We start from the raw sequence: 26184 nt of genomic DNA on the forward strand, positions 1-26184 counted from the left end.
AAAGGACTTGATCACTTCAAATTCGTAGTTTCCCACTGTGAAGGTGTGGGGGATTAATGCCAAGGTTTTAGGAGTCAATCATTAATTAACTTAACTGATATAACTCCTAAGGTGGTATTCTAAACGCAAAAGCGCGCGTAGGAAACGCATTTTCAACCCGTATTTACGCACTAAATTCACGCTTACAGAACGATCTCTTTGCGCGCAATTCTGTTCAGAATACAAGCCTCGGAAGTATAATATCTTGTTCGTGTATTATGTTTTATTAATAATAAAAAATACAAATATTCAGATAACTTGATTGCTAACTGCCACTATCCATTTTACGAGCAGTTCGACCGTCGACAATGCTTTTTAAACAGTATGTCTCGTTTCATTGTTTTCAGGTAGCAATTAAGATCATTGACAAATCACAACTGGACGCAGGAAATCTACAAAAGGTGTACAGAGAAGTAGACATAATGAAGAGGCTGGATCATCCTCACATCATCAAGCTTTATCAGGTAAGAAAGTATTTCATTTATAAAATAATTGATCATATTAACGTTCCCCAAGTTTTGTTTTCTAGGGTGCTATTCTGAATCTTTTCGCGGGGGTAGACAGTGGTTAATTAGTGTATTTTCTCTATTTCATGCGGCTACGTATATGGCCAAATTGATGATTCAACGACAAATAATAACGCCGTTTAGATTTATGACTAATTTTTTGTTCATTTTCCCTACCTCTCAAAAGGCTGTTCTTAAAACAACCTTTACACGCGGTGATGTAACATCGTGTTACCTCAAGCAAAAGATAGAATATTCCGAAGTTCAGAAATTCAAAAAAAAAAAACAGTAAAATACTGTTAAATAATTACATTTTCATAATGTATAAACATTATAATATATTTTAGGCCTGTTAGTGCAAAATAAATTTTAAATAATAAATACGCCTGTTATATAACTAGCGTGCACTCCCGCTTGCTGCCAAAAACCGTCTGATTGAACGAGTTTCTTCTTTTGTTTTTATCTTTTTCACACAAACACCGGTCACAGAACAGCGTTTCTGTCTTCTTTGCTCTTTGTTATGCGGTAAAACAGTGTTATTGTCGTATTGGCATCACTTTCATTCGTATAATTGAACGTAGTTATGCAGAAAGCAGCCAGTTCACAATTTTGAAAAAAATAGATATTGGCTTTATTGGCTGCAGTAGGGTCAATTCTATGTTCTGTTAAAACCAACCTGGCCGCTTTCATACATAAAAACTGTAGTAATCACCTTCTGAAAATAGTACTGATCACAAAAACGTCATTTCTCAATTTGCAGAAAACACCCACAGCACTAGAAAAACCTTACGGTACTTAAAAATCATTAAAACTGGTAAATACGTAATAAAATTCTTGTTTTTAGTAAAAAGAAAAAAAAACTAATGTATTTTTTTTTGTTTATTAAGAAAAACAACAGCAATACAAAAAAATATACACAACATTATAAAAAAACATAAAATAAAGCCAAATCAGTTTTCCACATAAATACAATTATAAAAATCCAGTTCAGTTAGATATAATTCATAGAAGTGCATGTGTGCGAGTTTTTTTTTGTGTGAGGTTGCGTGTGTAAAAAAGTGGAGTGTGGTTTTGGTAGGTATGTGAATATGTGTGTGATTGTATATGGGTGTGAGGGTAGGTTTAGGGACAGGGTAAGTATGTATTTGATATGAGTGAATAGAAACAATTTGAATTTATAATGTAAAAATATTTTATTTTTTTATATCGAAACATATTTTTTTTCAAATAATAGTTTTTTAATTTCTGTTTTAAAAGTGAGTTTACTGCAGTTAAATATGTCTATGTTATTGAAAAATAAATTATAATTACGCGTCAAGCTAATCAGAGGAGAGTTCTGTGCATAGTTGGTGCGAACTGTGGGTACATGGAAAAGAGATAGATTCGTGTGACGGGTGCGGTAGCCAGGTACGTTAAGGGCCAACTCAGAAACCAGAACAGGAGTATCAAGATTATTACTACGCATTATTTATCGATCGTCAAAGTCAGAAACATTCCAACTGTGAAGATTTGATTATGCCCTCTTTTCACAAACGTGCTTTTATCTCAGTTTCACTTTTTTAGAGCTTCTGCTTTCTACGTTCAATTATTTTTTGCAGGGCAAGGATAAATATTTTTCGCATTAAAATCCAGCATATTTTTACAAATTTTACTTCCCAAATCCGGTGTGTAGATTACAAAAAATACAACTTCGTCATTTAAATTATTAAATACGAGATAATATCAAGTGTTGTATCTTATGTTTGCACCACAGGCACACAAGAGTTAACCATGTAATACGGCCTCAATTTTTATTTTCGTCGGAAAACAAAATTTTGTATTCCGAATGTCATTTTTCATTTTTTAAAACCCAAAAATCCGGATAGGTACATATTTGTAAACAAAAATGGTGTCTTTTGTCACCACGATGCGAGAATTTACACAGATTTTTCTGCGACTGCTGGCACAATGCCCCATTGTTCCAGCAAGAGTAATTCTTGCTTTTCTGCATGTTGAAACATCGCGAAACGCCATTTTTAATAACACAGCGACATTTGGTACATTCACAAATATTTCGTTCTAATAATTACGAAAATATTTTACAAAGAATTCTTGGGAAGCAATATGGCATGAGAAAAAGATCATTTCGTCACCATAATTATTCCCGGTTTCATACCCAATGTTGCATAGCGCATAGAGAGTGCATAGAGCACTACATTTTCTGATTCAGTGCGGACAAAATCGGTGTTTATTTTAGTTGAGTATTAAGGATCGACCGAAACAAGATTTTTAGCCGAAACCTATACTAAAACCGATTTTCAACTTCTGTTCTAATTCGGCCGAAACATAAATTTATTTGAATACGAGGTTTGTTCAGAAAATAACGGAAATTTTTAAATTTCGCGGGTTTCGACGTCCCGATTGTCAATTAAAAGAATAATAGTTGGTATACATTCCCCTAAAGTATGCTACAATCCAGCTGTATTCATTGTTAACTTTATCTATGGCAGCCGCTAAGGTTGGACGTGTTCGGCGTGCTCGGCGATTTTTATCTTGGCGATCCAGAATCCCTCCACTGGGATTGAGCCTCAGTTTCGACGTCATATCCGTAAACCCATGTTCCGTCACCTGTTATAACACGTTTTAGTTATTCTGCATCGTCGTTGACTTCATTTAGTGACACCTGAGCAACTTACATTCGCCGCTGTTTTTGTTCGAAATTCAAAATTGGAACAGATTTAGCTGCCACGCGTTTCATACCCAAAACATTCGAAAGAATTTCATGGCATGAGCCAATCGATATGCCAACATCATCAGCGACTTTTCTGATTGTGATTCGGCGATCGTTCACAACCATTTCATTAACTTTTTCCACGTTTTCATCGGTTGTTGATGTGCTGGGGCGTCCGGGCCGTTAGTCATATTCAACGTCTTCACGGCCATCTTGAAAACGCTTATACCACTCGTAAACTCGTGTTTTACTCATGGCAGACTCACCCTTTGTTAACATTTTACACCTTGTAACACATCATTTAATTTTTTACACAAAATTTCATACAAATTCTTTGATCCATTTTTATAAAACAAACGAAAATCGCCGAGCTCATAAAAACAGGTCTTACCTAAGTGGCTGCCACAGACAAAGTAAGCAATGAATACAGCTGAAAATTTTAGCATACTTCAAAAGCATGTATACCAACATAGTTTATTTTTTAATTTGACAATCGGACTCTCCAAACCCACGAAATTAAAAAAAAATCCCTTATTTTCTGAACACTGCTCGTAAGTTAAAAGTTACTTTAAAACGCCCAGAGCGTTTTATTGCTAAACCTTACGAGTTCAATAAAATAAGTGTTAAATAAAATACACAATGAAACAAAAGGCATAAATTTGATGAGTAAATTTGTTTATTTTTAGCGCATTATGGTTCATTGTTATGTTATGCATATAATTTATACTCGTGTGTAACAGTTCTTCAATGTACGCTATATTCAATCAAAATTATGAACTTTAAAGTAATTTCAACAAATGTTCAACAAATCACCAAATCAGTCTAGTTTTTTTATTTTTTATGTTTGAAAATGGTAATACAATAACTGATTTTTTCGCCGTTTTTTGATGCACGATTACTGACTGACTGACATCGTGAACACTAACAACACTCACCGACCGAAAGGCGAAACAAATTAAAGGTCACAGGTCACGCGGCCGAGTCACGAGCTGTAAGATGCACATTCCCACCCGCCAATTTTTGGCCGAAACCGTGACTGCGGCCAAAACTCGTTTTACTGGCCGAAACTGAAAGTACAAGTTCATTCTTACAATAGGGAAATCAAAATTTTATTGCTAACTATCTCTTTATTGTACATACGAGTATACCCTGTTCTTAGATAGCTAGCAATTATTTCTCTATTATTTTAAAATTAAAAAAAAAAAAAAAAAAACTTTAATTGGCTCTTCAATGTTGCTAAAGTCTCTTGGTAACTTTTTCTTTTCCAGGGTCGAAATAATATTAAGCTCTCCAAAATGTTGGGATTATAAATCAACCCGTTCAATTTGATGCTCATAATTTGATATAATTCACTATGTAATTTAACTTATACTTTATACAACAATTTTCGATTATGTCCTAATGCTTGCAGACTGGCTGGATTTCCTCTGGACTGACTGGAGTGTGTAAAGTGGCCACTTAAACCAGCCAATGACAGATCATAAGCCCTGTAAATGCCTAGACCTTTATATTCCCTTCTCAAAAATGTTTTCCCTCTCATTAGAAATAAATTTTATTAAATTTTATAGATAATATTCTAATTATTATTACAAATATGCATTTTTTCATTAAAGTATTTAATGTTATTTCTTTGCTGGATTCTTAATGTTGTTCTTTTCATATATTATTATCCAATTATTATTATTATTTTTACATACTTAATTTTTTTCCTTTTTGATAATTAAGGCTTTACACGTACACCGACTTTAAATTCATTGAAAGTTAGTGAATAAGTAGTGTAAATGATGTATTTAAAAAAAATGTAAAGGTGTTGATTTACCGCTATTATTTTTTATTCTAATTTTTTGTTTGTTGTCATAATTAGGACGTTCTTTACACGTTTATAATTACCTACCTGTTATAATCTACACTTTTGAATACACCACGTGTAAGGCGATAAAACTATTTAAAATCAAGTCGGTTTAATTAAAATTATTAAAGTTCTTAAAGCGTAAATTTTATGAACCTCCTTTCTAAAAATATTTGTACATTAAAATCTTGCGTTTGAAAACTATATTTTAATTAAGTTTCGTGTATTTTGTATTCGTGATTTGAAACCCAAAGACGCCTCAAACAGAACTTAAATTCCTAATGAATGTGGAATTACCTAAACATTTTGAGAAAATATTAACAAAATTAAATAATTTTGTTGCAACATAGACAGAAAACATTTTTGAAAGAGCAATATGGAAGTCTAGGCATTTCCAGGGCTTATGACCCGTCATTGGTATAATTTATATTTCGGTAGTTATTTATGTACATATGTGAATGTTATCTAACTTCATGAAAGCCGTATGCCATGTATTTTATGCGTTTCTTCTCAAACAGTAAAATTCAATAAAACATAATAATATATTTCAGCATGTAATTATCACGAATGTTGACATTGTGATAGTATTCTACTTACCCAACGAAATTGCAAAAACTTTCCTAGACATATTTGTATAATATTATTTTTTTAATCTTAGTATTGAAGGTACTTCTTTACAAATATTTGTAAAGGCACAAGTACCCCAAAGGTTATTTGCATAAAACATATATCTATGTACTTTAGGGTAGGCGGTATTTTTTTTTTCCGAATTTTGAAATGAAAGGGGTCTAAAAAATTGCCTTTTGGATTACTCGGAATGCAAAAAATATTTAAAAAAATATTCGATACTACTTTTGGCTTTCAACCAGAGCTTGAAGTTTTCGAAAAATACGATTTTTTGCGGTAAACCGGCTGTCATTTCGCATTTCAGTAAGAAAATCATTCCAATTAAATTTTATATTGTGCATTAAACCTTATTCAATAAGCATCTAAGGGCGTGAGTTGCACTTCGAATTGTAATAAATGGGTAGCATTGTTTTAATGAGCCATTGTTTTCGTCAATATTAGCCAGGCGCTCAACGGAATCAGTTCCGCGGAGAGTAATCTTTTTTTATTACGGTAGTTTTAAAACGTGTTCGAATTTTTAATGTGATTACTTTATATATTTACTAACAATAAAATTATTTTATTAATTAGATAATTAACAAAATTTTCAGACAGTGATAAACTTCAAACCTCGGTTGAAGGCCAAAAGTAGTATGGAATATTTAAAAAAAATATTTTCATGTTCAATGTGATCCAAAATGCAACTTTTTAGACCCGTTGCACTTTGATATCTAAAAAAAAAAACTCTTCGCACATCATCCGCCCACTCTAATGTACAGACGTAAAAATATCAAATAACGCAAAATAAATTACGGATGGAAAAATATCAAAACTGAATCTAAATAATGTAATGCAGAGGCCAGTAGAGGGCATAAAACTATAATATATGCCAGAAGGCGCGTAGAATTATGTGTGCATACTACTGTGTCCAAAAATCTGACATCCCGCCTGCGCGCATGCGTAAAGTGGCCACGTAACGTTACCAGACTACAAAAAATACTATTATAACATAAAAGAAAATTTTGAGGAATTGTTATGTTATGTTTTACCACAAAAAATGTTGCTGACTGGACTATAAAAAAAAGGTACTTTTATGAGGCAAACGTAAAAAAAAATTACATACTCATTTAGAAAATAAGTAAATTAATACCGTTTACTATCATACTAAGGTTTTAATGAATGAATCGGGTTGTGGTCCTGTGGCTAGTGTCTCGGACTCACGGACCAAAGGTCCGTGGTTCGAATCCTACTCTACCCCAACTTGATTCTCATTTTCTAATAGTGAGTTATTTACAACCCGTTGAAAATGGCCCTCAAAATTAAATATTTGGGTAAATCATAAGAACAAAAAAAAAAAAAAAGAAAGCCGGGTAAAAAATCGACCACCCTGGCGATACTAACAAAATGTCTTCCTTGTTTTATTTAGCAATCTGACAGACGATAAAATAATCGAATTCTTAAATAATATTATTTGTGAACTCGCTACTTACACGTGAAATGTGATCCTACCGTATTGCCTTTTAATCTCAACAATATTTTGACACTTACAAACGGCACAGCACAGCATAATTGAATTTAAGTCGGTAGTTGCGTACCAAGCTACGTTTGCGGAGTAACTAATGGCCAAAACGTTAAACTACTAATTTATGAGTAGTTTAGTCGGCTTCAGTTTGATGCGCGTACGCAGATTCTAGACAATTATAATTCTTCGGTAGATGGTTGATAAAGAAATGCGTAATATTCAAATAGGTACGTAGAATACAAAATGGAGGTTGTAAAACTTGAATTTCGTTCAGTAATTGCACAAAGGAAGAAAGTTTTCCACGTAATAACAATATTTTAATCTGAGTATTCTGATTACGTAATAACTTATATTTTCATATAAGTTATGTGACACAATCCAGCGTGGAGATATGTGTTAAAAGATAAATTTGCAAATCTTATATGAAAATATAAACAAATGGTTTTTACCTAGTTACAATGGAAATTCATTATTTATTGTCAAAAAATAACATAAATAAAGCTATTTTGGGTCAGCGGAGTAAAAACCTAACATAATTAATTGAGTTCTAACGGTTGGTCACGCAGCCTAAGTTGAGGCCATCACAGTACTCACACAGATGTAAAGCTTACATACAGAGTGTTACATTTCTGCATAAATTATATTTTACTGTTGATATTTCAAGCATTAACTTTGAACAATATTTTGAGTTTGTCCAAATTTTTGTAGACAAGGACTGGATTCAACTCCCTGGGGAGCTGTTTATATTAACATTTTACAACAGAGATGAAGAACATTTAAGAAAGGGTAATATAGAAGCCTAGGCATCTAGATGGCTTATGACCTGTCAATGGCTGGTTTAAGTGGCCACTTTACTCACTGTGTAACATTCACCATTCTGCCTATATTTGAACATCTATATTCCTTCAATTCTTTCATCTGTTGATGTTTGTGAAGTTAAAGAGCTGAAACCATTATTTATGCGGGTGAGATTCATCTAATTGAATTATTTCACCTACATACTAGGCAACGCCTGAAAATATTATTTTTTCAATTTTTATACTTCTTCATGGACCAGGTAATTTATCAACAATATTTTGAGTCTGTCCAAATTTTTGTAGACAAAGACTGGATTCAACTCTCTGGGGAGCTGTTTATATTAACATCTTTAACTTCACAAACATCAACAGATGAAAGAATTGAAGGAATATAGATGTTCAAATATAGGCAGAATGGTGAATGTTACACAGTGTGTAAAGTGGCCACTTAAACCAGCCATTGACAGGTCATAAGCCCTGTAGATGCCTAGACTTCTATATTACCTTCTCTTAAATGTTCTTCATCTCAGTTGTAAAATGTTAACATTAACTTTGATGTCAAACATTTTACTAAATCTTGTTAAATATTTGTATATAATTACTTACCGACTTTTCTATGTCTACCGGTTTCGAGACGTACCCGTCCCTCTTTTTTTAACTATTTCTCCCACATCATAAAATATTTTCATAACCTAATCAGTGCATGTATGGGTTGCTTATTAAAATGCATTTCGTATTGGTTTTATATTTTTGTGCAACAACGATGGTGAAGATGTATAGTGGGTTTTGCATCTTGATTTTATTAGTGTCCTGACAAACTAACGGGTACATCTCGAAACCGGTAGACATATAAATGTCGGTAAGTGGTTATATACAAATATTTTATTCAGTAATTTTTATTTATTGATATGTATTTTTTCACAAACGTATTGTATGTCCAACTTGTGGCATATTGGTTAGCGCGGTTGGCGTGCATCAGGTAAATGTAAAATATTTATTCCGAGTGATTTTTCGCAGCAATGTTTCGTGTTAACACGACTGTATCACTGTATTACTAAATGTATCGTAAATGTATTGGATCACTGTCGGCCTCTTAGTGTAATGGTCAGCGCGTTTGTCTACCATGCAAAAGGTCTTTTTTTAATTTTTTAAAACTATTTTTTTATATGGGAGTTGCTTTATTATTTACTTTGCTTATAATATACAAGGTTTATATTTAAAAAAGTGGATTTTTTTGCAATTAAATATTTTAAAATTTATCTAAACTATTAGGATCAGGAGGGATATATTAATGTGGGCTGACCAGGGACTTATCAGCATTTGCTCACGTGGAGAAGAAACTACTTAAAACTCTTCAAGAGAAGCCGGCCTGTTGGCAGCAGTCAACAGGCCTTCCGCTCCACTAGAGGAGTGTTCGGCATTTCGTTCCCTACTTTGGTTTATTTTACAAATTGCCTGCACTATATTGATCATGTATGATACTACCTCTCGTGTGAGTTCTTTATTACCTATCACCGATGGGATGTCGCATAGATCTTAACTCAGGCCTCTGCATCGCGCCTCCAAAAGATCTCGTGTTTGATTCCCGACATGGTTGAAATGAAATAATTATTTAAAAGAGTGTTTTTACACTAGAATTTTTCATAGTCCTTGGGCTGGTACCTGATGCGTAAAACTGATCATCTTACCTTCGTGTAACAAAAATAATCAAGATATGCTTCTATGCAGATAGTGACAGGGCGAATGGCCAAATACCTGAACCCACCTTGCAAAGAGAAGACAATCCTCTCAGAAAACCCATCAGATAAGGCAAGGGAAATCACTCAGATTATTATTCCTCAGGATATCACCATAAAAAATGACTTCCAATAAAAAAAATAGTAGAGATGTTGCTACTTTATTTTTATTTGTACGTCGATACTACGAACGATTGCGCTGCAGTTTCATGCAAACTGAAGTTTAACGAAATGAGTCTTGGATAAAATATACTGCTGATTATTTAAAATAGCCTTAATTACGCTCGCCTACTTTACAAGGCATCAGGTTCTCACGATCCTGGATAGACAGTTCGTTAGCAGTTTTGACACAATATTGTGATCCATCTCATCATCAGTGGCTCTACACCCCGTTGTGGGCCCTGGCCTCCTTCAGAATCTGTCTTCATTCCTCCCTGCACCCTGTGGATCTTCTTCAGTTCGTCAGGCCAATTGCTCTTATGTCACTTTCCACATTATCCAGCCATCATAATTTTGGTTTGCGTCTGCTTCGTCTGCCTTACGGAGTGGTATAAATAATATTTTTGGGGTACGATTTTCATTCATTATGTACACATAACCCAACCATTGTAATCTCCTTTTTTTAATGAATTGTGCAATGTTGGGTTCGCCATATAGTGCCTCTAATTTATGATAAAACCGTCTTCTCCACACTCCGTTTTGGTTGACAGCACCAAATATATTCCTTAATATTTTTCTTTCAAGTACTAAAACCATATTTTCATATCTTTTCTGACTGTTGATCTGAGGAGAGTTGTGTAAATAATGATCTTAGTTTTTCTAGTGAGCAGTTTGGATCCTAGAAGTTTAAGTCAAGTCAAAATAACATTTGTTTGCTGCCGATAGCCGCGCTCTAATCTCGGTACTATAATTGTTATTATTGGTCCTTTCAGAACCTAAATATTTAAAGGAGTTGACAATATTGTCTATGTGGTACCCAACGTCAATTGCTTGCTGTGCATAGTTTATTTGTGACTTTCTTGCTAACATATATTTAGTTTTACATGTATTTATTTTCAGACCCATGTCACTTGCAGCCATCTCTAGCTTTAAGAGATCATCTTTTAATTCCTGGATAATTCTGGAGATTAAGTAGAGGTCATCTGCATTGGCTAATATCTGGGTGGTCTTTCTAAACATGGTTCCTTTTGTTTCTACTCCTGCATCTCTTGTGGATTTTTCTAGAGCAATATTAAACAACAGGCATGCCAGTGCATCACCTTGCCTTAGACCGTTGTACGGCTGGAATGGATCTGATTGGCTGTTTTGGACCTTCACCAAGTATTGTGTTTTAGACATTGTCATCTTAGCTTTTAGAATTGTGTTCTATCTAGGAAGCAAACAAAATAAAAGCCTTGAAAATTTTAAGATTAAACTGGCATATTTTCGCGAGCGATGAAACCATTTTGTTTTCGATGAAAACATGTATAAATCTCTCTTTGGCTTTTTGTCTAAACTCTCGCCATAATGATTTATCGTGAAGGAGTATCCAACATACGGTATTTCCGATCAGACGAAACGAGTTAAATTATTTCGGTCAAGGCGATATGAGTATTATTATTATCGCTCAGTAAATACAGTACATTTTTTATTTAAGTGTGACCATACTTGCCTTATTCATTGCCATCTAGTCATCTAATAACTTTATTAGTAAAATACATTTGGTTTTTCGAATCATCATAAATAACTAATAATGCAGATCGGCATTCTACAGCAAAAATGAATACAAATAATTACACGTATCTATACCAATGTTTATATTATTTATTTAAAGAACAAACAATCTTAATTTTTATTACATTAAACATTATTATAAAATGAAATACATTTGGTTTTTCGAATCATCATAAATAACTTATAATGCAGATCGGTATTGTACAGCAAAAATGAATATAAATAATTACACGTATCTATACCAATGTTTATTTTATTTATTTAAGGAACAAACAGTCGTAATTTTTATTACATTAAACATTATTATAAAATGAAATACATTTGGTTTTTCGAATCATCATAAATAACTAATAATGCAGATCGGTATTGTACAGCAAAAATGAATATAAATAATTACACGTATCTATACCAATGTTTATTTTATTTATTTAAGGAACGAACAGTCATAATTTTTAATACATTAAACATTATTATAAAATGAAATACATTTGGTTTTTCGAATCATCATAAATAACTAATAATGCAGATCGGTATTGTACAGCGAAAATGAATATAAATAATTACACGTATCTATACCAATGTTTATTTTATTTATTTAAGGAACAAACAGTCATAATTTTTATTACATTAAACATTATTATAAACGTATGCACCTACACATTAAACGGGTGAAAACTTTGTACGCGTTGTGAGTGTGTGTGTTTGAAATCAAATAAAAAGATGCAAATATAAATCAGGCGCACATCTCAAAAGATTAAGTAATTTGTAAGAGAAAATTCTAGGCTTTTACGTAGATCATAATTTTAGGCAAAAAAAACTAATTTTACACAGTACCCAATTAAAATGATTATTTAAACCTGCCAACGACAGGTTTAACTAATCATTTTGGATAGGTACAGTGTAAAATTAACTTTTTTGCCTATGTTTAATCGTCCACATTTCTTTAATTCTTCCATCTGCCTATTTTTTGTGAAGTAATATAACAGCAGTCAGATGGCAGAAAGAACCATATGTATTTTTTTTTAATTTCGGGAGAGCTGAAATGAGACCTTGATTTAATCTACAAACCAATATTTTCTAATGTTTTGTTAATCATTTTAAATATTACTAAAACTTTACTGAAATATTTACTAAAACTGTTGAAAGCTAAAAAACCTAAAAAAATACAGATGGTTCCTTCTTCCACCTGGCTACCGATATTTAAATGAAATATTTATCGACGTTGGCGTACTTATTATTTTTCCATATTTAAAAAAACTAATAATCTCCAATAGAGCTAGGTATATTTTTTATTTCCTTTAATGTATAATAAAGCACAACTGCCAATTACACTGTACGTTTATGGTTAGTATTTACAAAAATGCTTTTTATAATGAACAGGCCGACGGGTACAACAATTCGTTCATAAAAACTATATGAAACAAGTACAACTACATTTTACTGAAATTAAAATGTAAAAATGTGAAGATATAAAATATCTACGAACGTTTTTATAAAGAAATCAGTAATATAAATAAATAAATAAATAGTCAGAGACGAAGAGTCTAAAGCTGGTAATCCCAGCGTGGAAAAGATCCACCTCTCTCGGTAGGCTGTTTAACAGACCAATCATTCTCCCCACAGGCATCAACAACGGTAAATTTAAGCCTTTATTTTAGAGGAAAAATGTAAAAAATATATCTTAACATCCAGATCAATTGAACGTAGTTATATTGAAAGCAGCCAGTCATAGAAAAGTGCAATTGAGGTGGTACCCTTGAGGTTATTTTCACAAAAATGGCGCTATATAAATTATCCAAACATTATTATTATGATTATTATTAATAGCACCTTTGTAAAAATAGTGAATAATCAGATCTACACAACAGTTGGAATATTTTCGACTTTAACAAATGATAAACAATGAATACGTTCGTTTTTTATATATATTACAAACAAGAATCTAATTGTGTATTTGACCAGTTTTAATGATTTTTAAAGAACCGCAAGCGTTGGCAGCCTCCGTGGTTTAGTGGTCAACACGCTTGACTCACATACGGAAGGTTCCGGGTTCTATTCCCGGTGAGAACACAAAAAATAAAATGTGATTTTTCTCAACCCTGGGTGTTCTGTGATGTAATTCACCACTGTAATTGGGCCCAATGGCCTGTTGTGGTGCAAAAATTAATAAATAAAATAAAATAAATAAGTAATATTTTCCTAGGGCTGTGGGTGTTGTGTTGTCTGCAAATTGAAAAATGCATTTTTTGTGATCGACACCATTTTCAGAGGGTGATTAATACAGTTTTTTTAATGAAAGCAGTCTGGCTGTTTCAAGCAGAACATAGAATTGACTTTACTGCACCCGATAACATAAATATCTAATTTTTTCAAAATTATGGACTGGCTGCTTTCTTTTTTTTTTTAAGGAAAAAATAAATATTAACGCTCTTATGATTTACCCAAATATTTAAATTTTGGTGGCCATTTTCAAGAGTTGTAAATAATTCACTATTATAAAATGATCCGCGAGTCCGCAACGCTAGCCACGGGACCACAACCCGACCCAAATCTGCATAACTACGTACAATTGAGAAAATATTTCTTGGTTTCTTTTCCCGCAACTGATAGGAATCGAACCCGCGACGCCAGTTCCACAGTTGGCCGTCTGTTATTCCATTTAATGTCAACATGTGTATTTAAAAAATATGTATTTAATTTCAAAATATTTTGTGCTTTATCATATCAAAATTTGCACGACTACTACTCTTGAATTGTATCAAAATCATTAACCTTTCATTACTAACACACACAGACGCGTGATAAACATATCTTATCACCAAAAATACGTATTTCTCTGCAGATTATACTATGAACAAGCATATTATTGTTTCCTCTCTTGGAACCTTATGCTCTTATTACAATTTCACTTTTATCTTTTTTTTTATCGGTAGCACCTAAAATAAATATGTTACCTACGTATTTTTAAAACAAATTTAATTGAAATATTTGTATGTAATCTACAAAGTATTGTGGAAATGTAGGCGTCTAATCAATATCCTTATTTATTTATTTTAAATAACTTTATCACACTCCCAGAAGCATATTGTCGTAAGTCTAAATTTAGCTCTTTTGAGTTATTAATGCAGTTTCACCATATGTTTTTACTCTTTATTTGGATAACACTCACGTATCTCTACGATTTTTTTAGCAAGATATATCACAGAATTCAGTATTTTAAAAAAATAATGAGGAAGTTTCGCCCTACGGGAAATTGCAAAAATTAAAAAAAATAGCCTAAATGATTTTTATAAAAGCTAAATACTTTGCATGACGTTTGCTAGTTCTTCCGAATCAACCGATGATAAGAGAGTTAAAATAGATTTCCGGTTTACGCTAAGTAAACTGACCAGGAGCCTCATACTCGGGGGACCACTGGTTAAACCTGAGGATGTTAAAGAGTTCGCCCCCTACCCAACAGCCCGATACTTTACGGATATTATATATGTATAAAGTATAAATTAATATTGTATAACTGTATAGTAAATCAACTAGTAGGTAGTAATGTTATTGTTTATTTTTGCATAAAAATGTCTGCCTTAAAACAGGTTATACCTAGTTAGGCAGACTAGACACGATCCAGAGAAATCTATTACCTAATTGTGTATGTAGTAGATAAAGTAATTGTTATTTTTGTTAATAACCCATGATTATTATTATTATCATCTAACCTTTGTGTTATGATTAAATTTTTTACGATTTGGCAACATTATTATAACATAACAGAATAATACGCGGTGACTTTTTTTTATTTTTTTATTTTGTCTTTAAATAGTACAAACATAATAAATGAATGTCCTAATATTAACTTATATCTAATTATTATTAAAACATATCCTAATTATTAACATTTTTCAAACGATATACGTACACTTAAAAAGAAAACTTCTATAAAGCTAACACGAATAAGATTACTTTTTAAAATTTATCTGCTAAACACATGTTTTTTTAATTGACATTTAAATGAAATGATATTTTTTTGCTCTCTTTTTTCCAATGGTATTTCCTTATAATATAACTGTACAGCTCGGTGCATCAATGAGTTCTGTGTACTTGTTATCCTACCTGGTAGTCTTACTTCATGTTTATTTCTTGTTTTATATACATGTTCACATTGATTAGAAAAAACCTTTTGAGTCAGCTCTTTTGAGGTATAACCATTAATCATTTTATGAACAAAAAAACATTACATTAAAATATATTAGTTGACGTACTGTCATAATTTTTGCTTGTTTCAGCATCAACTTTTTTCTGGTGTATTTATTTTTTTTCAAAATTACTCTCATAGCCCTATTCTGCAGAACAGTAAGTTTATTTTTTTCCCCTTCAGTTGCCAAAAACAAAATACTACCACAATAATTTATATGAGGCACAATTATGGAGTTATAAATCATCCTGCACGAATCTGCAGTTATATATCTTCTGATTCTTCCCATAAGAGAAACCTTCCTTGCTATCTTATTTGTCACATATCTTGTATTCTGGGAAAAAGTCAATCTAGAATATATTATAATCCCCAAATATTTTATCTCTTTCACTTCCTTTAATATTTCTGCATCCATCATTATTGTTGGTGAAATAGAAATTAACTTCACACATGCGCACGGCGAAAGTGGGGAAAAGTAGGGGGTTTTTCGGACACAGTCCGATGTATTCAAATATGATTCTAGGCTCCTTCTGGAATATTCTTAATTCTATGCCTAAGATTTTGCTATCATGTAACAAAAAATATAACGCATCAATAAAAAATATAAAATATCGATTTACGCTATGAATGAGGGCAGTGCGCGGTGTTCTGATTCAGTTTCCGTTTAAGAGTGAATAAAATATGTTATGTATGTTTTTTTACAGATATATATAAAGATATTTTTGTAGTTATTCAAAAAGTCAATATCATTATTATACCCCCTTTTGCATCCGATGGTGCATAGGACGCTGCATTAGATATTGATCATATGTTACATAAATGTAAGTGATCAGTTTTACGCTTCAGATGCCAGTCCAGGGATTATGAAATTCTGCAGTGGAAAACCCACTATAAAACCAATGTTTGACGTCGATCTTGTCAGGAATCCAACCCGGGACGTGGTGTGAGGGTGGGTTTATGGATAGGGTATAGGGTGAGTGTGTGTTTGATATGAGTGAATAGAAACAACTTAAATTTATAATGTAAAAATATATTTTTTTTATAAAGAAACTTAATTTTTTTCATATAATAGTTTTTAAATTTTTGTTTTAAAAGTGAGTTAACTGCAGTTAAATATGTCTTTGTTATTGAAAAATACATTATAATTACGCGCTAAGCGAATCAGAGGAGAGTTCTGTGCATAGTTGGTGCATAAGAAGGATAATTATATCGATTTTCGAACAAAAAAATTACTGGGTGTAGTAGTCGATAATTTGTAACATAGGCGAATATCATAAGACTACGTTAAACTGACCCGTAGATTGGCCAATAGTAGTTGTGGCTTTGATAAGAAAAAATATATTGAAATGGAATATTTCGTTATAATCTAGCATTGCCGGGTATTACGATGATTTAATGTAAACAACTCGTGTGATGTAAGATGTTTTTACTGAAATATAATGAAAGATGCGTCAGTGTGGCTCAGACTTATAACAACCTGACCACAAAATATTTTTTTTTCCATAGTTTTTATTCAATAAAATATACACATTATTACAATGTGAATAAATTATAAAGAAAACAAAGTATTAAAATATATTTTGTCCCGATAAAATATTCAATAATAGTTTGTCATCGGGTGCTCAGACATTAGTTTTAATTAATTATCAAATAAAAAAAGTACAGATATAATACTGTGTACATATGAAATAATAAACATAAAATAAATTAAAATAATGAACAGATAAAAATAGTTTAAAGAATTTTTTTTTGTAAAAGTTAGAAAATAGAGTAAAATAATACAATTAAAATTAAAGAATAGCAATTTACTACAATATGTTTTAAATATAAGAAAAAAATTGAACACATTAATATGTGTGTGCTCGTAAATGTCAAAACAAGATAAAAAATAAAACGCAGTTAATCAAAAATTTCGATTCATATCTACAGAAAAAATAAAAATAATACGATAATTGAATGTACCTATTAAAATTAAGATCTAAAAAATGCAATTAAAATAAGAAAGAAAAGAAAATAACAAAAATGTAATGAATACAAAATAAAATGATATACCTACCAATATTTACCTATATTTATATTTTTACTGTTCGTATTTTCTTAACTCGGTCCCGTGGGTAACTAGTGTTGCGGACTCACGGATCAAAGGTCCGGGGTTCGAATTCCGCTCTTCCCCAGCTTGATTTCCATTGGCTGACAACTGCTTAAAAATGGCCACCAAATTTGAAATATTTGGATAAATTATAGGAACGCCAATATTTTTTTTTCAAAAAAAAATAAATACTTATAATGTATTTGTTTTTTATTATTATTATGACACGTTAAATATAATCATTTGTCCGCCTCGTGGTCAAATGTTTTCGGATTCGATTCCTCGCATGTGTAATATGATTTTTTTTAACCCTTTCAGACCTGAATTAATTCCTGTCGATAAAAATAATATTTTGTATTCTCTAACTACTTACTAAAGGGATTATTTAAATTTTATTGGTTTGTTTTTTTTTTTATCTCTAATATCTAATTTTTTTTTTTACTTTCATTTTTAATGAACTATGGGTCTTAAATTTGTAATGAATCGAAACAGTTCATGAAACACATTGTGTTATTATCTTACAATGTATGTTTATTCTATCAAATTAGTTAAATTTTCTTAAAATATATTAAAAACTCGGCTTAAATATCATTTGAAATTACGACAGGAATTCTTTTCTAAATAAAGAACTCAGTCAGAGACCAGTTGTCAAACTATAAGATGTAATGTCGACTACTGAAATAAGCAAAAAAAATAGCGACGTACTTATGGATACCAGTAATCAAAATATAAACTCGTGTTTACTAAAAATGTGTTAAGCAACTAAATCGAAAAAAATGAGTTGGTTTTAAAATCATGATCGAAAAGATATATTTTTACTTTGAAAAAATTGATCGAAGAGTTTTAACTTACAAATTATCTGTAATACCTCGATGTGTTAACCAAAAATTACGATACTGGACTAAAGCGGTGTAACACTGCTTGAGATGCTAACGTGCTTTTGCGAATAAAGATCCAGTGGCTAAATCACAAATAACTATCGACGTGCTAATAAGCGATGTGATAACAATTTCTCACCGTGGTTGTTTATCGTTTTCGCGATCACAATGGAACATCCGTGAACACCTAATATTAAATGTCAAAATATTTACACTTCGCGACGTATAATCCCACTGCGCAGTCACATATTTAATTTTCACCGGTGTTAATGTGGAAAATATAAAAAAAATGATATTTTCATTTATTTATTTATTATTTATCATGCTATTTATTGCATTGAGCCGGCGGTTGACAAGCCAAATGTCAAGAAAAGCAGTCGCCATAGTAATTGTAATTTAATTTGAACTTTTTTGTATTAAATACTCCTTACCATTTTGCAAATACAATATATTGTATAGTAAACGCCGATTTTTCGCCAATGAACTGTATTTATTTACGAGGAAAACAAAAAACAAATCGACACGAGCGTTGACTTAGAGATTACACACGCGTTGACTTATGACTGCGATAACTTAAGCATGTTCATTATAGTTCATTGTGATCGCTCAAATGCTTAGCATTTTTTTTTTTTTAACGGAATAACCCGCTAAGCCTCTATTTTGAGGCTTGCAAGCAGGTGGGGATAGAGGGGATATGGAAGAAGGTAATGAAAAATACAGCACAACACCCAGACCAATTGAGAAAAAAATCTTTCTTGGATTTTTTTTCTTGCAACTGGCGGGAATCGAACCCGCGACGCCAGTTTCACAGATAGCCGTCTAACCAACTGCGCCACGGCGCCTGTCAGCATGTTTTTAAGCACGTCGATAGTTATTTGTGATTGAACTACAGATGTGGCTAATATGATATCAATATTGCAAAAATGTGTTAACCCCGCAAAAGACGCTTTCTATGACAAAATTGCCGACAAGTTTTGTGTATTACAAACGGCAACAATTTTTTCGTAATTTGAGAATTTATATTAAAAGTAAATTCTAAGGCATTTTTTACGTCTGGTTTAGAACATGAAGCTTTAATTTCAATTTGATTTCTTTTACTTAAACTTTTCATCACAATAAAATATATACAATCGATATTTTTACATTAAAAAAATATAATGAATAAGAATTTCCGTTATTTTTCTTTTGTTTTTGGAAAGTAACATTGTTTAAAACAATTTTGCGTTATTGTTATTACAAAGATAATCGTTTTTAAGGTGTCTTGCAATAAGGTATTGTTCCACTTTTTTGTTAAATTTTTATACTAAAAAATGATAAATATTTCATTTCTATCACCTTTTTTTCTTCTATTAAGTACTTTTTATGTATTAAACTTAACACCCTAACTAAATAATTCATCTTGTTTTTTCAAAGTGCGTCTGATGTTAACATCAATTATCTCAGTTTGTGGTTGATTTGCCGTAATGCGTTTTTGCATAACACTATCTAAAAATCAGGAATATTTCATGGTCCCTGGACTGACACCTGAAGCGTAAGACTGATTATCTCACCTTTGTACAGATTATAAAAAGAATTGACCCTTTCTTTATAGCATCATGTGACATTCTGTTATAAACTATTATTCAGGGAGAAAATCCAGATTTGTGTATGTACAAATACACGTACCAAAATAATGTTGTATTATTCAGTGCTTTATAAAATCCAAAATAAACATCAAAGTTAATTTTAAATCAACATTACACCGCAGGTATACGCACCATTAAATACAATTAAATTACATTTTCTCATAAACAGGTGATTACACGAATATTGTAGTTACTAGAAAGTTAATTTGATATTCACTCGTCGTGAAATTAATAGGGACGCGTATTTGAAATACTTAAAAAAAAAAGTTTGTATGTACATATCATTTTCAGGCGTTGCCTAGTATGTAGGTGAAATAATTCAATTAGACCAATCTCACCCGCATAAATAAAGGTTTCAGCTCTTTAACTTCACAAACATCAGCAGATGAAATAATTGAAGGAATATAGATGTTCAAATATGGGCAGAATGGTGAATGTTACACAGTTTGTAAAGTGGCCACTTAAACCAGCGATTGACAGGTCATAAGCCCTGTAGATGCCTGAACTTCTATATTACCTTCTCTTATATGTTCTTCATCTCCGTTGCAATATGTTAATATAATATTATCTTTCTTCACTGTGCCATTCGGGAGTATCATAATCTTTTCTTGACTTATTTTCTGCTCGTTTACAATGCAGACACTGTGCCGATATCTTCGCCAGAGTCGTCTGTATTGTTCGACACTAAGAATGCAAATGATTACTATAATTTATTACTATAATTTTTAACTTAAAAGTAGTGAACTTCTTTATTCAAACATCAAAAGCCGCATTACATAATATGATAAATTAACAATATATTTATACGTAAACTTATTATATTTGTACGTGGTAAATAATGTTTTTTCATTATATTAAGTACCCTTTGGTTGGACACTCGATCATTCCATGAGATAAATTGGGCTGTGGCCCCGTAGCTAGAGTTGTGGACTCATGGATCAGAGGTCCGAGGTTCGAACCCCATTCTACACAAACTTGATTGCCATTTTCTAATAGTATGTTATTTACAACTCTTTGAAAATGATCCCTAAAAATAAATGTAAATATTTCTTTAAAAAAAATACATACCATTATCTTGCACATCCACATTTCAAATGCCATTTGAAAATACTTAACATAGATACTTGTTTAGTATTTTTTAAACAATTTTTCGACCCCGATTTTTGTCCATATCAATATAAAACAATTAACTCAAATTAATTATACACATACATTCAATAACTACAATTATTTGTTTAAAAATATTTTTACTAGTTAATTTTGACACATAATAAATATGTTATGACTGCCGTATTTCGTATAAGGGAATGTTGACAAATTAAAAATGGTTATAGTTAAATATGATATTAGTGCCTGTTTAGCATGTTACCGCATTTATCCATATTATTCCTGGCCGATTACCTTTCTTTCCCATCCTACTCTTGACCCATTTTTCTGGTACCTACCTTAACATCAAGATAGAAGATTTATAAAGATCGAACATTTGGATTTGTAACATAATAAGTAAAATTTTGACATTACAACACATTGCATTCTTGGAATCGTCGCGCGTCATTTCACAATGACTTTCACAAGTTGTTAATTATAAATCGTTAAATATCATAACCGTAGTGAACTTTTATCATCCAGTGCACCAATATTGAAGACAATTTTCATCGCATCAAAGGTAGGTCCATTTCCGTGCTCCTTTCCTTTATTCAAATACTCCAACTTTCTACAAAATTGTACGATATTCTTTTTTACATTATACAGTCCGCTTTTTGTTCACAGTGCCATTATGCACTCCATTTGTAATTATGATTAACTTTTTTTTAGTCATAGCAGTTTGGCACAGTTTAATTCATTCCAAATTTTATTAAATGTCACACTCAAAACACTTTTTTTTACCGTCGAGAGTGGGGTGCCATTTATAGTCACTGTAAGTGAAATTGTATTCATTCAAGTTGTTACCAAACGGCAAACATGTATAATAAACAAACTGGATTCAAACTAAAGATATCTTTCTCTCTCTTTTTTTCTATGATATATTTTGTTGCCCTTTAATATTGTTTTTTTTTATTGTTTTTTATTTTCTTTTTTAATCACTATAAAAAAAATATACCATTTAATCTTTTAATATTACCATAATACCACTTTACAGAATATTTTATTTTCTCTTTCTTATGTTACACAAAAATATTATAACTGTCTATTTATCATAGGAGCAAAAATTCATTAACTTTTCTTGTATTCCCACGAACAGGCCATGCCTTTGTGGAATTTTTCGTTTACTATTTATACTATTAATATGTATTTAATTGCTATGAAATTATCCCTTTTTTTAAACTCTGTTTTACTTTTTATGTATATTGTAAAAAAAAACAAAAAAAATATAAAATAAATAAAAATACGAACAAGGCAAAAAATTCACATTAAGATAAGCTGTAGAGAAAATAATGCCGTAATAAATAAAAACTAACTACAGTTTTGAAATCAGCGTCCCAATTAAACTTTAAAACAGCTAAAAAATCTAGCCCAACCGAAAAAAAAAGTGTTAAAAATTGTTCCCGAGTTATTTATAATTTGACATGTAGTAAAGAACGCACTATACATTGTATACGCAAGTGTGTTTGTAGGTAATAATAAATATAATGCTAACGCAATGCTGATTCCGTTATCATATTATTATTATTAATAGTCCGCACTTTCTCAGTGTTATGTCTAGTCGTGATTATTTCAGTGACATCAAAATTCATATTTTATCTAGAGCAAACAACTTCAAATGAACGCTTCACTAATTATTGTGAAGTTCTTGTTAATTCATTGCCCCTGAGTCTCTCTTACTACCTCGACTGAAGGATAACGATTTGTGATTATTGAAAACGAAAAGACGCGAAACATACCTTCGTTTAGAAATGATAATTTTGATAATATTTATCATTTTATAATGTAGTTTTCACATTCGTTTTTTTAATTTTAAATTTTATAAATTCATACATATTACCTATGTACATTAAAAAATAAAGTATCTTCATTCATGCATATAGAAATAAAAGAAGGCAGTTGTAATTATGTAAAAATAACACGTAGGAAGATACATAATATCTTGAGCACGTGTTAAAAAAGTAAGGGAACCTTTTAACTAAAAACTCCCACAGAGACGTGTAAAATATCAATATACGAAGTAATACTGTTCAACATATAGATAGCCCTTCCAACAGGCATAATCATCGGCGGGTTGGCTGGTATGTTTGAAAGTGGAACAGTCTCTTTTGACGCTGTCTTACAGTAATTATCTGGAACATAAAAGCAAATCCATCGCATAATTTCAGAGTTGACAATAATACCGCGCAACAATCTAAATAAATGCGTAGTTAAAACCACATTATTTTTTTGTCTTGTAACCAAGCATACCACGGATAATATCCGCACGGATAATATCCGCACATGTAAAAAAACCGAAGAAATTTCTTCTGAACTCTTTACACCATAAGATAGTACTTCAACTCACACGGCCCCCAAATCATCAAGCCACTCTAGTCTACTTCGCACCGACGTAGAATTTTCAGTCCTCGCGTATTACCAAAAACCCCGGCAGTACGCAGAACGTATCCTAACACCTTTAATGAACTACTACGAACTGTTTCTATCTGATCATGAAATGTCAGGGAACTCACAAAAGTAATGGCTAGATATTTAATCTTCGAAGTCTGCATAAGATTCTGGTCATTCATTCCGTAGCGGAAAAAAGGCATTTTGTGGGCCCTGGTGAAAGATATAACTGAGTATTTTGAAATATTCAACAATAATTTATTTCGTCTTTCTCATTCAGATATGTTTAAATATCCGCCTTGAGAGTACGAAAATCATTCAAAGTTTTAACCCTCAAAAGTAGCTTAAACTTATCCGCGAATAATAAAAAACGTAAATTGACTTCAACACTTTTAATATCATCAATAAAAATAGAGAACAGCAATGGACACAGGTTGGATCCTTGGGGGACACCTGACTAAGTACTTAAAAGATTTGATGCAAACAAGTCATGTGAAACGTATTGTTTTCAGTTTTGAAGGTAGCTAGCCATTTATTTTAGCATTCCATCCGAGCAACCGATATCATTCAGCTTGTTTAACACAACATCATGATTGACTGCGTCAAAGGCTTTGTCAGTCATTATATGAACAGTCGACCTGACGTCCTGCATCCAATGCAGCCGCAATACAGTCTGTAAATACCATTAAATTTGTATCAACCAAGCGACCCTCCCTGAACTTATCCTGTTCATCGATTATAAATAACACGACTCGAGAAGCCACGAATTTAAGTATTGAAATTACAAAATTATTGTTTAAGTACCAGTGAAAAAAATGAACCAAACATTTAACATAACGTAAGTACCTAAATTCAAATCAGCATGTAATTATTATTTTTTTTAAATAAAATGCGTATTTGCGTTCTTGTGATATTTAAATTTTATCGGCCATATTCAAAGAGTTTTAAATAACTTACTATTTGAAAATGGGAATTAATTTGCGAGTCCACGACATTGACCACGAGACCACGACCCAGTTCTCTAAATTTATTATTTAATAAATGTTATTAAATATTTGTATATAGCCACTCACTGACTTTTCTATGTCTACCGGTTTCGAGAGTAGACATAGAAACGTCGGTAAGCGGTTATATACAAATATTTAATAACATTTAGTGAAATGTTTGCCGACAAGATAATGCTTTAAATATTAATAAAAAGTTATTATTGTCATACGATAACTCATCTTACATACAAATAATAAAGGGTCAAATGTAAATAATATGGAAATATTTCACATCAGGAAAGCTTTGAAAAAAATACCGTTTCTCTTTAAGTGATTTCTCCTGTCATCACTATAGTGCGTTTTTAGGTAAAAATAAAGCAACCACCAGAAGTCTATCTTTATGCATTGCTCCCGCAGGGAAATGTTCCTTTGATCAATAATAAAAAACCTTTCAATATAGCCCATTATACGATGTTTCATTGAAATGGTCACCCTGTACCTATTACACTCTCGCTCCTCCTTTCATCCCCTCCCTCCCTTTTTTTCAACTTTTTCTCCATATATTAACAAATTACAACAAAGATGACGAACATTTTAGAGAAGGTAATATAGAAGTCTAGGCATCTACAGGGCGTAGGACCTGTCATTGGCTGGTTTAAGTGACCACTTTATCAAATGTGGTCAGAATGGTGAATGTTATACAGTGTGTAAAGTGCCCACTTAAACCGGCCAATGACTGTAGATGCCCAGACTTCTACATTACCTTCTGTAAAAGGTTCTTCATCTTTGTTGTAATAATTTGTTAATATTGATACTAACATTATATTAAGGTGACCAAATAGGAGAACTGTATTCTAGCTGGGGGACGAACAAATGTTTCATAATGTTTTTCATAGACATTTAACACCTAGAAATCGCATTTTGATATAATCTCTGAAGTATATCAACGCCAACGTTACAATCGTTGAATTTGAATGTAGGTACGTTTATGTTTTTTTCTTCCGCAAATGTAATGCCCCAATCTGATTTAAAATGTAAATGTTTTCTTAAATAATGTGGAGTTGATCTTATCACTATTTGGGGTATCATTTTTATTTTATTTTAAGTCCCTGGCCCTGGCTCTATTCTCCGCCAGGTTAACTCGTAAATAAAGTGTCTATTTATAAATAGTTTGTCCACATGGCAAGTTTGATACATAATCACTCGATGAGACGTTCGCACGGATGTTTATGCACGTATTATGTCTAAAAGAAGTCAGACAATGCTGCGTATTTTTAATAATATTTCCCGCCTTAGCGTGGGAGGAATGTTGCTTGTAGAGCGCATTCCTTTGAAGATTTATCTGAATATTGGTTCAATACGTATGACAGTGTTTTGTGATCAGGAACAAAAGCACGCCGTTGACATGCGT

General features: G+C 31.8%; 1 protein-coding gene across 2 annotated transcripts in view; it reads left to right on the forward strand.

Moving 5' to 3' along the window:
* The window catches only part of LOC148274894 (serine/threonine-protein kinase SIK2-like), a 141106-nt gene that overhangs the window by 50769 nt on the left and 64153 nt on the right, over positions 1-26184 (forward strand). For both annotated transcript variants that reach the window (XR_015824173.1, XM_088236470.1), the window contains exon 2: positions 387-503. Coding sequence is in view for 1 of the 2 variants with exons in the window: in XM_088236470.1 (XP_088092596.1) it covers positions 387-503 (117 nt within the window). In the remaining variant the exon portion in view is untranslated. The remainder of the gene's footprint in view (positions 1-386; positions 504-26184) is intronic.

Source organism: Micrasema longulum, unplaced genomic scaffold, assembly GCF_059751315.1.
Source record: "Micrasema longulum isolate JH-2025_06_02 unplaced genomic scaffold, ASM5975131v1 h1tg001559l, whole genome shotgun sequence".
Classification (NCBI taxonomy): domain Eukaryota; kingdom Metazoa; phylum Arthropoda; class Insecta; order Trichoptera; family Brachycentridae; genus Micrasema; species Micrasema longulum.